Source organism: Solanum dulcamara, chromosome 1 (genome assembly GCF_947179165.1).
Source record: "Solanum dulcamara chromosome 1, daSolDulc1.2, whole genome shotgun sequence".
NCBI classification, from domain to species: domain Eukaryota; kingdom Viridiplantae; phylum Streptophyta; class Magnoliopsida; order Solanales; family Solanaceae; genus Solanum; species Solanum dulcamara.
Genome location: NC_077237.1, coordinates 89180706 through 89196515, shown reverse-complemented (window position 1 = coordinate 89196515; position 15810 = coordinate 89180706). Strand labels below are relative to the sequence as shown.

The window sequence follows — 15810 nt, the reverse complement described above, 5'->3', positions numbered from 1 at the left end:
AATGAACGTTACTTACATTATAAAAGAAATAAAAAAGTACTATAATTTTTCAAAATTAGTAGTAGTATTAAATATTGAATAGAATTAACCCTCAATCCTAATTTTCTTTGTATGTGCTTTGTCTTGATTGTTGATGAATCCAATCCAATAACGACGCAATTATTGGCTACTCTCGATTACTCCATCTGGGTCTTCCTTTTCTTGGTCATTGTTGCTCTCTTCTTATATTGGCTCTTGACCTTTTTGCATTGGGTTTTAAAAAGCGGTGCTGTTCAGAATGGGTTGATTGGTGTAAGCTTTTTGATGCAAAATCTCATCTTGGTCTTGCTTTTTCTGGTTAGTTTTACTCTTTTTCTCCTTTTTTTTTTTTTTGGGGGGGGGGGGGGTGTTGATTTCTTCCTCTTTAGAAGGTCAACTTTTGTGGGTTGTTAATGGTGTTGATGATTTTGATGATTTTGCTGGTTTGAATGGCCTTCAGGTTTTCTTTTAAATTTCTAGAAGTTATTGTCATGTAGTATATGTTTTATTTTTGAAATTTTGGTCTATTTGAGGAACTATCAATTTCATTTTTCTTTTCTGGGGAGTTTTTGTTGTAATGGATTGTTTGAAAATATGAGATTTTTTTGCAAAAAGGTGAAGTTAGATCTTTTCTCCTTCAGACAACTACTAAGGTTTGGATCTTGGGATGTTTTGCCTGTATACAAAGGTTGATTCTTTTTCATCTTTTTTTTCTTCCGTTTTACATGTTTGTGGAAATTGCTGTAAGCTCACTAGTAAGTGTTCATTTCCAGATTTGGTTTAAATTCTATGTTTTTCCTTTTCTGTCCCATCAAAAATTTGTGAACAATGTGTTGCCCAAGAGAATTTGCTTCTTCTGTAGGAACTTTTTTCGAAAGATTCTTGTATCACCTTGTTTGAGTGTGATGTTGAAAAGGAAAGAGATTCTGTATTTCTAATCATTATATACTTACCAAGTCATGTTCCCACTTGCTCTGGCAGGACTAGGACCATCAAGGAAGCCGGTTAAAATTTGACGGGGCATATACATTTGTTCGTGGCTTTGTACACATAGTTGGCTTTTATACATGGCCCCCGGAGGCAGCAGTTACCAGGATATTGGTGATTCGCATAATGCATATGCCGATTATGGTATTGCACCCGAAAATGCTGAATCAAAAAGCTCCCCATTTAGAAAATCCACAGCTATTAATATTATTGGTGGGAATCATGGAACAAGATCTAATACAGTTGTTCATGAGCTACTTGAATGCCCTGTTTGTATAAATCTAATGTACCCTCCAATTCATCAGGTATGATATATAGCTTATTGGAAATGATACATTTGCAATTAAAGTGATTCAAGATTTCTTGAAAGTTATTTTACTCCCACAATATTCAATGTGAGGGGCATTGATTAATAAAGTTGAGGTTGAATTTGGGGATGCGATCGTACTAGCACACTAACCCACCAGATCCTATCAAAACTCTAAAGTTGATCCTGTTTGGGCGAGAGCAGTATTAGGATGGGTGACCCCCTAGGAAGTCCTCATCTTGCATCCCTCCTTTCCAAACCCCACATATGGGATTATGCTGGGTATGTTGTTGTTTGAGGTTGAAATTGGACAAGAATCCAGATTCAAATGTGATCGATTTTAGAAACTCATGACCAAATAGAAATGTGTAAGCCTGAACAAATTTTATTTTTCAACTACTTTGGTACTGAGATTGCAGAGGTTTAAGCTAAAAGAGATGGGCTTCTTGTTCATACAATGATGCTAATGACCCTAACATATACAATCTACATTACTAGCTAATCCTTAATGTAGAGTAGAGTAACATTCATTTTCTCTCACTAATGTCCAAAAAGTACATATACAAATTTTGGCATAGCAGCACCTAGTGGTGAAAGGTCAATGAACTGGGTTGAAAACCATGAGGTCTCAGGTTGAAGTCCAAATAGAGACAAAAACACCGAGTGATTTCTTCTTATCTGTTCTAGTCTTGGTGTACAGGGTTACCTAATACCTGTTTCTGGTGGGAGGTGACAGGTATCCCATGCAATTGGTCGAGGTGAGTGCAAGCTGGCCCAGCCACCAAGGTTATCAAAAAAAATAGTTGGCATAGCATTTATGTGCTGATGCAATTCTTCCAGAAATGTCTCTGCCTCCTAGAGTTTGACAAACTGAACATGTGATGTGCTATATTTTCCTCAATGAGAATTGGCTGTTTTTGAATAGTTTTCAAGTCATTGAGACGTAAAATTCAAGTTCTGCAATGCTCTTGCTTAGAGTTTGAGCTTTTCTTCTAGTAGGATTTATGAGAGATAGGTGAAAGTTTTCTGCTGTTTCAATGCATGTTCTATTTTCTATCAGTAAAAGGCAAGGGGGATCCTAGTTTGCATCAGCATAAACGTATTAAGCTATAGACTATAAACTCTACATGTCTGCACACTTTAGACATAGTCCATACGTCTCAAAGAAATTATGTGATAAGATCTGATATAGCACTTCATTTTCTATTGTGTAAAAGATCCAAAAGCAATAATCTTTTTTGTTTATTCGGGATAGAAAAGTTGAATATTGACCTTGAGAAATGTAGAAGTGTAAGCTAAAACATTTCTTACATCACGTTTATTAGAAAAAAATAAAAAGAAGTGTGCATGTGAGCTAACATAGTTGGAAAGTTAGCCGTGAGAAATACAGAAGTGTGAGGTAATCTAGATTTTACATCACGTTTATTTAAACGACTGCATATATTTGAGAAATAGCCTTTAATTCCTAGTCTATTTGGTGCACCCATGAGGTTTCAGTTCGTAAATAAGATCAGTGTCATTAATAGAAAACTACATTTTTGTAACATATTCTCTACTTTTTAGTTTATTCCTTGTATACAAGATTACACCCTTGTATACTAGAGATTTTCCCATCATCAAGCGAATTATTTACCTTATAAAAGAAAAGGGCATCCCAGTGCATAAGGCATTCCGTGTTGGCACGTTCACACAAGGTTCAGGTAAGGCCTCGCCCCAAAAGGTTGTGATGTAGGTACCCTACCATAACACAAGCATCAGTGGTTGATTCCATAGACAACCGTATCATTCCTCCAAGGCTCTCCTTCATTTACCTTATCAAAAAGGAAAGAAAAGCAAGAACCTCCACTTGTAGTAAATTGGGTAATATTTTCAGATAACCAAAACTAGAATGTAGGACAGGAACGTTTTGGAGATACAGAGCATTTGTTAATTAAAGTAAAAAGAGCTCTATCCGTAATCTTATATTTTTTTCCCTTTAGTTAAGTTGTCATATTATTTTTGACCTTTTATTAATTTCACTCTCAACTCAAATATTTTCATCTTTCATGTGTGAAGTGTCCAAACGGTCATACTTTATGCCTGAAGTGCAAGTCAGAAGTCCATGTGTGCCCAATTTGCCGTCATGAGCTTGGAAACATAAGATGTCTAGCATTGGAGAAAATTGCAGAGTCACTGGAGTTGCCATGCCGATACCAATTTTTTGGCTGTCAAGATATATTCACTTATCATAGTAGGCTTCGGCATGAGCAGAACTGCAGATTTCGTCCATACAACTGCCCTTACGCAGGATCTGAATGTACTGTTAGTGGTGATATTCAGTCCCTTGTTGCACACCTCAAAGATGATCACAAGGTTGACATGCACGACGGATGTACCTTCAACCATCGCTATGTCAAATCGAATCCTCAAGACGTTGAGAATGCTACATGGATGTTGACTGTGAGTTCTCTCTCTCTTTCCTTCATTCCTTTTTTCCTTAGCTTAGAGAGGCCAGAGGATGGTAAGTTAACTCGTAGTGCATTGCACAACTTGATGGTGCCCTATACTAATTGTCTGCTATTTTTTGCAAGCCTTCGTGATAATAGAACTGCATAACTTCCTCAATCACATACCATTTACCAATTCAAGGCTCAAAGCAGACATCAAACTCAGTAATAAGGACTTTTTTTTTAACATCTGGAAATGAAATGTACTAGATAAAATGCCTTACATGAGGGTTGAAAGAGTTAGTTGTTAAGCTCTTTTGCTAGTGTAGAAATGCGATTCTGCCATGTCTCTAGTAGACAATAAGAACCATATTTGGTGCGTGTTTGCAGTCTGATGGTAATGTCCATGAACTGTATTCTACGGAACGTGTTAAGTATGAACATTCACTCAAACTTCCGATTGCATCCTTATCTCCTTAACTGGAAGCTCCTAACCGAAAGGATTTTCCTACCAGTTTCATGCTAGTACCAAGCTTAGTAGTATTTTCAGGAAAGGGATTTGATAAATTAGTATTTATTATTTATATGTAAGTAATGTTTCTGACAGCATGGATCATTTAGGTAATATTTCTTTTGCTATTATATGGGTAGGTTTTCAACTGTTTTGGTCACCAATTCTGCTTGCACTTTGAGGCTTTCAACATCGGAGTGGCACCAGTATACATGGCATTCCTTCGTTTTATGGGTGATGATGACGATGCAAAAAAATTTAGTTATAGTCTTGAAGTAGGTGGCTTTGGCAGAAAGTTGATATGGCAAGGAGTTCCTAGGAGTATCCGTGATAGTCATAAAACTGTCCGAGACAGTTTAGATGGGCTGCTCATTCAAAGGAGCATGGCACTCTTCTTCTCTGGTGGTGACCGGAAGGAGCTAAAGCTGAAGGTGGCCGGACGCATTTGGAGAGAACCATTGTAAAGTAGAAATACGGTCTTCTTCCTCAGAGTTGGCACCAATCCGACGCCTTGTTATCATATACAGTAGATTTTGCCCTAGAGGGCCACAAGTGTAGTTAGTTATTCCTGATTGACTGGTGGCTTATCTTTTGCGTTTCTTGTAAAAATATATAGTCTGTAGATGGTTCTATCTAAGGTTCAGGTTTTTGGATCAATCAATTTATGTTGAAATTTTGTATGTATTGGCCTCTATTAATCGCCACTAAAAGTATGCATTAGCAGTGGCTTTTGCCACCACTAATAGCTATATTAATCGCTGCTAAAAGTTTGTATTAGAAGCAACTTTAGTCTCCGTGAATGCCTCAATTAGTCGCCACAAAGAGTTGTGTTAGTAGCAACATATATCGCCACAAATACATATATTAGTTGCCAGTAAGAGGTAGTAATAGTGGAAACTTAAGTATATATTAGTCACGCTAAAAGAGAATATTAGTTGCAACTTAAGTCGCGATAAATATATATTAGTCGTCGCTAATAGTACTATTAGTGGTGACTTAAATTGCCGCAAAAACTAAAAGTACTATTCATGGCAACTAAAGCCGTCGCTAAAACACACATTAAATGTCGCTTAAAGGTACTATTAGTAGCAACTTTAATCGCCACAACTAAAAATATTAACCGCCGCTAAATGTTCGTTTAGTAACAACAAATGTCATCGCCAATACACATTAATGTCGCTAAAAGTAACTACTTGTGACAACTAAGGTCGTCGCTAAAAGACATAATAATCGCCGTAATAATACTTTTACTGACAACCTAGATCGTCGCTAATAAGTAGTATTAACGGCAACTTAGGTCGCCACAAATACATATACTATCTGCCACTAAAACATACTATTTGTGGCAACTAAAGTCGCCACAAATACATAAAGAATCTGCCACTAAAACATACTATTAGTAGCAATGTGGGTCGCCGCAAAATCATGTATTTTAACAGCCACTAGAAGATACTATTAGTGGCAACTCAAGTCGCCGCAAATACTTCCTATAGTCGCCACAAAAACCTAAAGTATCTACCACTAAAAAGCACTATTAGTGGCAACTTGGGTCGCCGCAAATAAATGTATTTTAACACTAGAAAATACTATTAGTGGCAACTAAAGTCGCCGCAAATAATTACTATAGTCGCCACAAAAACCTAAAGTATCTGCCACAAAAAGCACTATTAGTGGCAACTTGGGTCACCGCAAATACATACAATTTTAACAGCCACTAGAATATACTATTAGTGGCAACTCAAGTCGCCGCAAATACTTACTATAGTCGCCACAAAAACTTAGAATATCTGTCACTAAAAACCACTATTAGTGGCAACTCAAGTCGCCGCAAATAGTCGCCACAAAAACTTAAAATATCTATCACTAAAAAGCACCATTAGTGGCAACTCAAGTCGCCGCAAATAGTCGCCACAAAAACTTAAAATATCTGTCACTAAAAACCACTATTAGTGGCAACTCAAGTCGCCGCAAATACTTACTATAGTCGCCACAAAAACTTAAAATATCTGTCACTAAAAACCACTATTAGTGGCAACTCAAGTCGCCGCAAATACTTACTATAGTCGCCACAAAAACTTAAAATATCTGTCACTAAAAACCACTATTAGTGGCCACTCAAGTCGCCGCAAATAGTAGCCACAAAAACATAAAATATCTGTCACTAAAAACCACTATTAGTGGCAGCTCAAGTCGCCGCAAATAGTCGCCACAAAAACTTAAAATATCTGTCACTAAAAACCACTATTAGTGGCAACTCAAGTCGCCGCAAATACTTACTATAGTCGCCACAAAAACTTAAAATATCTGTCATTAAAAACCACTATTAGTGGCAACTCAAGTCGCCGCAAATACTTACTATAGTCGCCACAAAAACTTAAAATATCTGTCACTAAAAACCACTATTAGTGGCAACTCAAGTCGCCGCAAATAGTCGCCACAAAAACATAAAATATCTGTCACTAAAAACCACTATTAGTGGCAACTCAAGTCGCCGCAAATAGGCGCCACAAAAACTTAAAATATCTATCACTAAAAAGCACTATTAGTGGCAACTTGGGTCGCCGCAAATACTTACTATTTTAACAGCCACCAGAAGATACTATTAGTGGCAACTAAAGTCGCCGCAAATACTTACTATAGTCGCCACAAAAAGTATCTGCCACTATAAAGCACTATTAGTGGCAACTTGGGTCGCCGCAAATACATGTATTTTAACAGCCACTAGAAGATACTATTAGTGGCAACTCAAGTCGCAGCAAATACTTATATTATCTGCCACTAAAACTGTCTTTCTGTGGCAACAAAAGTCGTGGAAAATACTTATTTTAACTGCCACTAGAAGATACCATTAGTGGCAACTCATGTCGCTGCAATAACTATATTAACTGCAACTAAAAGTATCCTTTCTGTGGCAATTGGTGTCGCCGCAAATACATGTATTATCTGCCACTAAAAGTTGCTATTAGTGGCAACTGGTGTCGCCGCAAATAATACATATCACAACTGCAACTAAAAGTTACTATTAGTGGCAACTTAAGTCGCGCAAATACCTATATTATCTGCCACCAAAAGTACATTTTCAGGGCAACTAAAGTCGCTACAAATACATATATTAACTACATCTAAAAGGTGCTTAAGTGGAAACTTAAATAATTGCAAACACAAATATTAGTCGCCACATCGGAATTTGTTCGGGGTCCCAGAAAAACAAACTGAATGTGCAATCCAAAAGATCCAATCGGGGTCTTCTCAATAAAAAGTACGTCCAACACCAAAACTCTATTTTTAGCCAATTTTTCACAAGTGCGCTCAAAATTAATTCGAAGTCAACTATTTTTAGCTTAATCTAAAGAAATTTTCAGAATTTCATTTTGTACCTGATTACCTTAAGTTTTTTGACCGGAGTCAACTATTTAATTTTCAAAAGTTTCAAAACACAAAAACTTGCCTAAAAACCAAACAAACGACTAGGCAACTGTCCCGTTATTGTCAGCATGTCATAAATGACTTGTATCGCTATAGAAGCGCTCTAAACAATGAAAAGAAGGCATTAACACATAAGGCTACATGTACTACTCCCAAATTACTTGCTGAGGGTCCCGTAAGAATTTCGAGAAAAATTAATCGAAAGTCATATCACAAAATATTAATGAACTAACACACGTAAAAAATGAAAAAATTGTCTAATTCTGATTGATTGACCCCTAAATGTTATATTATTGTATATCAAGTCGAATCTTTACATACTGCTCCACGGATACTTATAGAAGGTCTCGTTAAGATTTTGAAAAAAAATTGACCAAAAGTCGTATTACCAAAAAATTAATGGACTAACATATATGAAAAAATGAGACTATCGCCCAATTCCCCTTGAATTACCCTAAATGCTATAAAGATATTGTAAAAATTGCCGAGTCTACACCTACAACTCCTACAGGTACTTACAAAGAATCTCGTAAAGGTTTAGGAAAATAATTAATCAAAAGTCATATCACAAAAATATTAATGTGCTAACACATATTTAAAAAATTAGAAAAATAATCTAATTCCACTTAAGTGACCCCAAAATTATATACATATATCGTGAATCATGCCAAGACAACATATACTACTCCCCATAGTACTAAAGGATAGTCCCATAAAGGTTCCAAAAATATTGACAAAAAACTATCAATAACACATACGAAAAAATTAAAAATCATTTAATTCCGCTTGGATAGCCCCTAAATGATATAAATATGTCGTGTATTATGTCTGGTCTACATGTACTGCTCCCTAGGTACTAACGAAGGGTCCTATAAATGTTTCAAAAAAAATAACCGAAAACCACATCATCAAAATATTTATAGGCTAACAAACACGGAAAAAATGAGAAAGTTGCATAATTTCATTTGAGTGGCCCAAAAATGCTATAAATATGTTGTAAATCATATCGAGACTACACGTACTACTCCTACAGATACTTACGGAGTGTCCCATAAAGGTTTTTAAAAAATATTGACCGAAAGTTATATCGCCAAAATATTCATAGGTTAACACACACGAAAAAATAAAAAAATTATCTAATTCGCTTAATTGACCCTAAATGCTATAAATGTGTCATGGATTATATCGAAACTATACAACATACTCCTTCGTATACTTATGGAAGTCCTGTAAAGGTTTTAGAAAAAAATTAATTTGAAGTTATATCACCAAAATATTCATCGACTAACACAAACGAAAAAATGAGAAAATCGTATAATTCCACTTGAGTGGCCCTTAAATGTATAAATATGTCGTGGATCATGCTAAGTCTACATGTAACTCTATCGGATACTTACGGAGGGTCCCGTAATATTTTGAAAAAAAATTGATCAGATATCATATCACCAAAATATTAATGGGCTAACAAACACAAAAAAATGAGAAAATTATCTAAATTCCACTTTAGTGGCACCTATATTCTATAAATATATCGTGGATCATGCCGAACTTACACATACTTCTCCCCCTGTAATTACAGAGGTCTCGTAATAGTTTAATAAAAAAATTAACCAAAAAATCTATCACAAAAATATTAATGGACCAACACATGAAAAAAATAAGAAAAGTTATCTAATTCCGCTTCAGTGGCCCCTAAAGGCTATAAATATACTGTTGATCATGCTGAGATTACTCATACTGCTTCCACAGGGTACTTACAGTGGGTCCCGTAAAGATTTTGAAAAAAATTTAATCGAAAGTCATATCACCAAAATATTAATGAGCTAAAACAGATGAAAAATAAAAAAATCATATAATTTCACTTGAGTTGCCTCAAATGCTATAAATATATTGTGTGTCATGCCGATTTAATATGTACTACTCCCTTGGATACTTCGAAGGGTCTCGTAAATATTTCATAAAAACTTGATTAGAAGCCATATCACCAAACTATTCATAGACTAACATACATGAAAAAATAAGAAAATCATCTAATTCCGCTTGATTATCCCCTAAATGCTATAAATATGTCGTGTATCATGCCGAGAGTGCACATACTGCTTCCTAGAGAAGTTATGGAGGGTCCCGTAAAGATTTCAAAAAAAATGAAAGAAAATGATTTTACCAAAATATTCATCAGCTAACACACACGGAAAAAAGAGAAAATTTCCTAATTTCGTTTGAATGACCCTAAATGCTATAAATATATCGTGAATCATGGTGAGGCTACACGTATTACTCTCTCGGATACTTATGGAGGGTCCATAATTGTTTCGATAAAAAATTAACCGGAAGCAAATACACCAGAATATTGATGGGCTAACATACATTAAAAAAAAGAAAATCGTATAATTTTGCTTGAGTGGCCCCTTAATGCTATAAATATATCGTGTATCATGCCGATACTACACGTACTACTTCCTCAATTACTTATGGAGGGTCCGTAAATGTTTTAGAAAAAAATTAACTGGAGGTGATATCACCAAAATATTTATGGGCTAATACACACGAAAAAAATAACAAAATTACTTAATTTTGCTTGAGTGGCCCTAAATGCAATAAATATGCCATGAATCCTGATGATGCTACACGTATTTCTCTCTCATGTATTTATGGAAGGGTCCCGTAAAGATTTCGAAAAAAAATTAATTGAAAGTCATATTACTAGAATATTGATGGGCTAACACAAATGAAAAAAATGAGAAAAACGTCTAATTCCGCTTGAGTTGTCCCTTAATACTATAAATATGTCGTATATCATGTCGAATCTACAATTATTGCTTCCCCGAATACTTACGGAGGATCCCATAAAGTTTTCAAAAAATATTAACCATAAGTCATATTTCAAAAATATCCATTGGCTAACACACAAAAAAATGAAAAACTCACCTAATTCTAATTGATTGGTCATAAATGCTATAAATATGTCATGAATCATGTCGAATCTACACGTATGACTCCATCAATACTTACGGAGGGTTCCGTAAAGATTTCAGAAATAAATTAATCGTAAACCATATCACAAATATATTCATGAGCTCACACACACGAAAAAATAAAAAACTCGCCTAATTTCGCTCAAGTGACCCCTAAATGCTATAAATATGTTGTGGGTCATGCCGACGATATATGTACTGCTACCTAGATAGTTACGGAGGGTCCCATGAATGTTTCAAAAAACATTGACCCTCAAATCGTATCGCAAATATATTCATGGGCTCACACACACGAAGAAAATTAAAAAATCATTTAATTTTGCATAAGTGACCCCTAAATGCTATAAATATGTTGTGAATAGTATCTAGGCTACATTATTGCTACCAGGTAGTTATAGAAGGTCCCGTAAAAAATTCAAAAAAAATTGACTGAAAATAATATCACCAAAATATTCATCAGCTAACACAAACGAAAGAAATAAGAAAATTGCATAATTCTGTTTGAGTGGCCTTAAAGGCTATAAATATGTGGTGGATTATGCTAAGGTTACAAGTACTTCTCCCGAGGTTACTTATGTAGAATGCCATAAAGGTTTAAAAAAAATAATCGAAAGTCATATCACAAAAATATTAATTGGATAACACATATGAAAAAAATGAGAAAATCGTCTAATTATACTTGAATGGACCCTAAATGCAATAAATATGCAATGGATCATACCGATGTTATACGCATTGCTTTCTCGGGTACTTACAAAGGGTCCCGTAAAGATTTCAAAAAAAAATACGGATGTCATATCACCAAAATATTCATTGGTTAACACACGCGAAAAAAATGAAAAAATCGTCTAATTCTGTTTGAGTGGATCATGTTATAAATATGTTGTGGATCATGCCGAGACTACACGCAATGATCCCCAAGGTACTTACAAAGGGTTGCGCAAAGGTTTAGAAAAATATTGACCAGAAGACATACCACCAAAATATTCATGGGCTAACACACAAAAAAATAAGAAATCGTATAATTCTGCTTGAGTGACCCCTAAATGTTAAAAATATGTCGTGGATAATGTCAAGGCTACATGTACTACTCCTCCGGGTACATACGGAAGTTTCCTTAAAAGTTTCGAAAACAAAATTGATTGGAAACCATATCATCAAAATATTCATGGTCTAACACATACGAAAAAATGAAAAAATCGCATAATTCTACTTAAGTAGCCCCTAAATGCTAAAAATATGTCATGGATAATATCGAGGCTACATGTATTGCTCCTCCGGGTACATACGGAAGGTCCATTAAAGGTTTCAAAAAAAATTGATTCGAAGCCATATCATCAAAATATTCATGGGCAAACATGCAAGAAAAAAAAATGAGAAAATCACCTAATTCCAATTGAGTGACCCTAAATGTTATAAATATATCATGGATCATGCCGAATCTACTCATACTGCTCTCCTAGGTACTTACGGAGTGTCCCATAAAGGTTTCAAAAAGAATTGAACGAAAGTCATATCACCAAAATATTTCATGGGTTAACACATATGAAAAAAATAAGAAAATTACCTAAATTCGCTTGAGTGGATCATGTCGAAACTACACGTACTTCTCCATTAGGTACTTATGGAGGGTCCCATAAAGATTTTGAAAAAAATAGACCGAATGTCATATCACCAAAATATTAATGAGCTAACACACACAAAAAATGAGAAAATCACATAATTCAACTTAAGTGGCTCCTAAATGCTATAAATATATCATGGATCAAGACGAGGCTACACATACTGCTCCATCGGGTACTTACGAGGGTCTCGTAAAAATTACAGAAAAAGATGAATCGAAAGTCATATTACTAAAATATTCATGGGCTAACACACACGAAAAAAAATAAAAAAATCGTTAAATTTCGCTTGTGCAACCCTTAATGCTATAAATATACGGTGAATCATGTTGAGGCTTCACGTACTACTCCCTAAGATACTTACGGAGGATCCCGCTAATATTGTGGAATAAAATTGACCCAAAACCATATCACCAAAGTATTAATGGGCTAACACACACGAAAAAATGAGAAAATCGCTTAATTCCGCTTGAGTGACTCCTAAATGCTATAAATTTCATGTGGATCATGTCGAGGCTACACATAATGCTCCCTACGGTACTTACGGAGTGTCCTTTAAAGGTTTCAAAAAAATTGACCAAAAGCTATATTATCAAAATATTCATGTGATAACACACACGAAAAAAATAAGAAAATCGTCTAATTCTGTTTGAGTGGTCCCTAAATGTTATAAAGATGACGTGTATCATATCGAGACTATACATACTTCTCCTAGGGATACTTACGTAGGTTCCTACAAATGTTTTGAAAAAAATTGATCAGAAGCAATATCACTAAGATATTCATACACTAACATATACGAAAAAAATAAGAAAATCGTTTATTTCCGCTTGAGTGACCCCTAAATGCTATAAATATATCGTGAATCATGTCGAGGCTACACGTACTGCTCCTTAGGATACTTACCGAGGGTCCCGTAAAGGTTTTGGATAAAATTGACCAGAATCAGTATCACCAAAATATTCATGGCTAACACAAATGAAAAAACAAAATTACCTAATTTCGCTTGATTAGCCCTTAAATGATATAAATATGTCATGGATCATGACGAGACTACACGTACTACTCTCCTGGGTACTTGCAGAGGATTTTTGTAACGGTTTCAAAAAGAAAAATAGACCGCAAGGAAAATCACCAAAATATTCATGGGATAATACACATGAAAAAAATGAGAAAATCGTTTAATTCCACTTGAATGACCTCTAAATGTTTTAAATATGTCACAGATCATGACTGTGCTACATGTACTGCTTGTTGGTGTACTTATGGAGTTTCCTTTAAGGTTTCAGAAAAAAATTAACCAGAAATCGTATCACCAAAATATTCATGGGCGTGTACAAATGAAAAAAATAATGAGAAAATCGTTAACTCCACTTGAGTGGCCCCTAAATGCAATAAATATGTCGTAGATCATATCGAGACTATACGTATTGCTCCCTCGAGTACATACGAAGGGTTCCATAAAAATTTTGGAAAAAAATTGATCGAAACTCATATTACCAAAATATTTATGGGCGTTCACACACGAAAATTGACCGAAAGCCATATAAAAGCTATAAACATCATTCATTATGTCACTATGGATGGTTCTACAAAATTTTAGTCAAAAAGTTCATGATAGTAGAATTCTAAAAAATTATGGACCTATACACACGAAAACTGATAAAAATTCTGAATTGTTGTTTTATGAACCCTAAACGCTAAAAAAATAGTGTGGACTATATAAAAGTTATGAATATCATTCAATAGGTCATTACGTATGATCCTACAAAATTTGGGTTCAAAAACATTTTGGTTAGTAATATTTCCAACAATTAATGCACTAATATACATGAAAAACTGAGAAAATCTTGAATTTTCATTTTATGACCCGTAAATGCTAGAAAAAGGTGGCGTGAATCCTAAAAAACCTATGGGTCATTACAGATGCTCCTAGAAATTTATGAGTCAAAAAGTTCTGGGTAGTTATATTATCAAAAATTCATGAATTAATACACACGAAAAACAGAGAAAAATTTTGAATTCATGTTTCGTTTCTCCTAAATGTTTAAAAAAAAAAGTGGCGTGAATCCTGTAGATTCTACAGGTATCATTCACTGGGTGGTCTTCTTTTAAAATTCTGGTTAAAAAAATTCGATTATTCATATTCCTAAGATAGACTAATAGAAAAAAAAATGACTAAAATCTTGAATTAATGCGTCATAATCCCTAAACTCCAAAAAAGCAGCGTGGATCATATTAAAGCTATGAGCATTATTCACTAGATCATTACAGATGGTTCTACAAAATTTTGGGTCAAAAAAATCATGCTACTAGTATTCCCAAAAATTCATGTACTAATATACACGAAAAAACGATAAAAATTCTGAACTTTTATTTTGCGACCACAAAAATAATGTGGATCATATAAAAGATATACGCATCATTCGCTAGGTCATTACATATCCTATAAAATTTGGGGTCAAAACATTTTGGTTAGTAATATTCCTAAAATTAATGGACTAATACACACAAAAAATTAAGAAAAATCTTGACTTTATGTTTCGTGATCCATAAATGCTAAAGAAGCGGCGTAAATCCTAAAAACGTTATGGGTATAATTCATTAGGTTATTACGGATAATCCTAGAAATTTGTGGGTCAAAAATTTTTGGATAGTCCTCAAAAATTCATGGACTAATACACATGAAAAACTGAAAAAAATTATGAAATTTTTTATCGTGATCCTTAAACGCTAAAAAAAATGGTGTGGATCCTATAAAAGCTAAGGTTATTATTCACTAGGTCATTACATAGGTCTTACAAAACTTAGGGTCAAAAAAATTGGTTAATCATATTCCTATAAATTCATGAACTAATACACACGAAAATTGAAAAATATCCAGAATTTCTGTTTTGTGACCATTAAACGCTAAAACAAAAGTGGTGTATATCCTATAGAATCTATGGGAATCATTCACTAGGTTATTACGTATGTTCCTTCAAAAATTTGGGTCAAAAATTTCCGGTAAGTCATATTCCTAAAAGTTTATGAACTAATATACACGAAAAATTTATTGAAACCCTGAATTCATGTTTCGTGGCCCATAAATGTTAAAAAAAAATGACGTGGATCCTACAAAAGCTATAGATATCATTCACCTAGGTCATTTACATATGGTCCTCTAAATTTTGGGGACAAAAAATTATTGTTATTAATAATCTCTAAAGTTCATGGACTAACACATACCAACATTTTTTTATAAAAATCTGAATTTCTTTTTATTAACCCCTAAACGCTAAAAAAAATGGGATAAAAAAAATTTGGTTACTAATATTCTAAAAGATTCGTGGATTAATCCACATGAAAAACTGACTAGAATTATAAATTTGTATTTCGTGACACCTCTAAATGCTGAAAAAATACATAATCCTATAAAAGATATGAGTATCATTCCCTAGCTCACCTCTCAAGTTTGAGGTTAAACTCTCAACGACTTTGAGAGGCAAATGATTTCAACAATGCTATACTGTTTTCCATCTGTCTAAATTGGAGAATT

General features: G+C 34.4%; 1 protein-coding gene across 4 annotated transcripts; it reads left to right on the top strand.

Annotated features, from left to right (window-relative positions):
• The first annotated feature begins 89 nt into the window (after positions 1 to 89).
• LOC129884444 (E3 ubiquitin-protein ligase SINAT2-like) lies at positions 90 to 4943 on the top strand. 4 transcript variants are annotated; one of them, XM_055958758.1, is made up of 4 exons: positions 90 to 291; positions 1000 to 1310; positions 3368 to 3751; positions 4390 to 4943. In XM_055958758.1, exons 2-4 carry the CDS (start codon positions 1086 to 1088, stop codon positions 4711 to 4713), a joined length of 933 nt encoding a protein of 310 aa, XP_055814733.1. In that variant the 5' UTR covers positions 90 to 291; positions 1000 to 1085; the 3' UTR covers positions 4714 to 4943. The 4 variants fall into 4 exon arrangements, with proteins under 4 accessions (XP_055814733.1, XP_055814719.1, XP_055814740.1 ...); XM_055958744.1 differs by having other exon boundaries at positions 90 to 336; XM_055958765.1 differs by lacking the exon at positions 90 to 291 and adding an exon at positions 459 to 478.
• The last annotated feature ends 10867 nt before the right edge of the window (positions 4944 to 15810 follow it).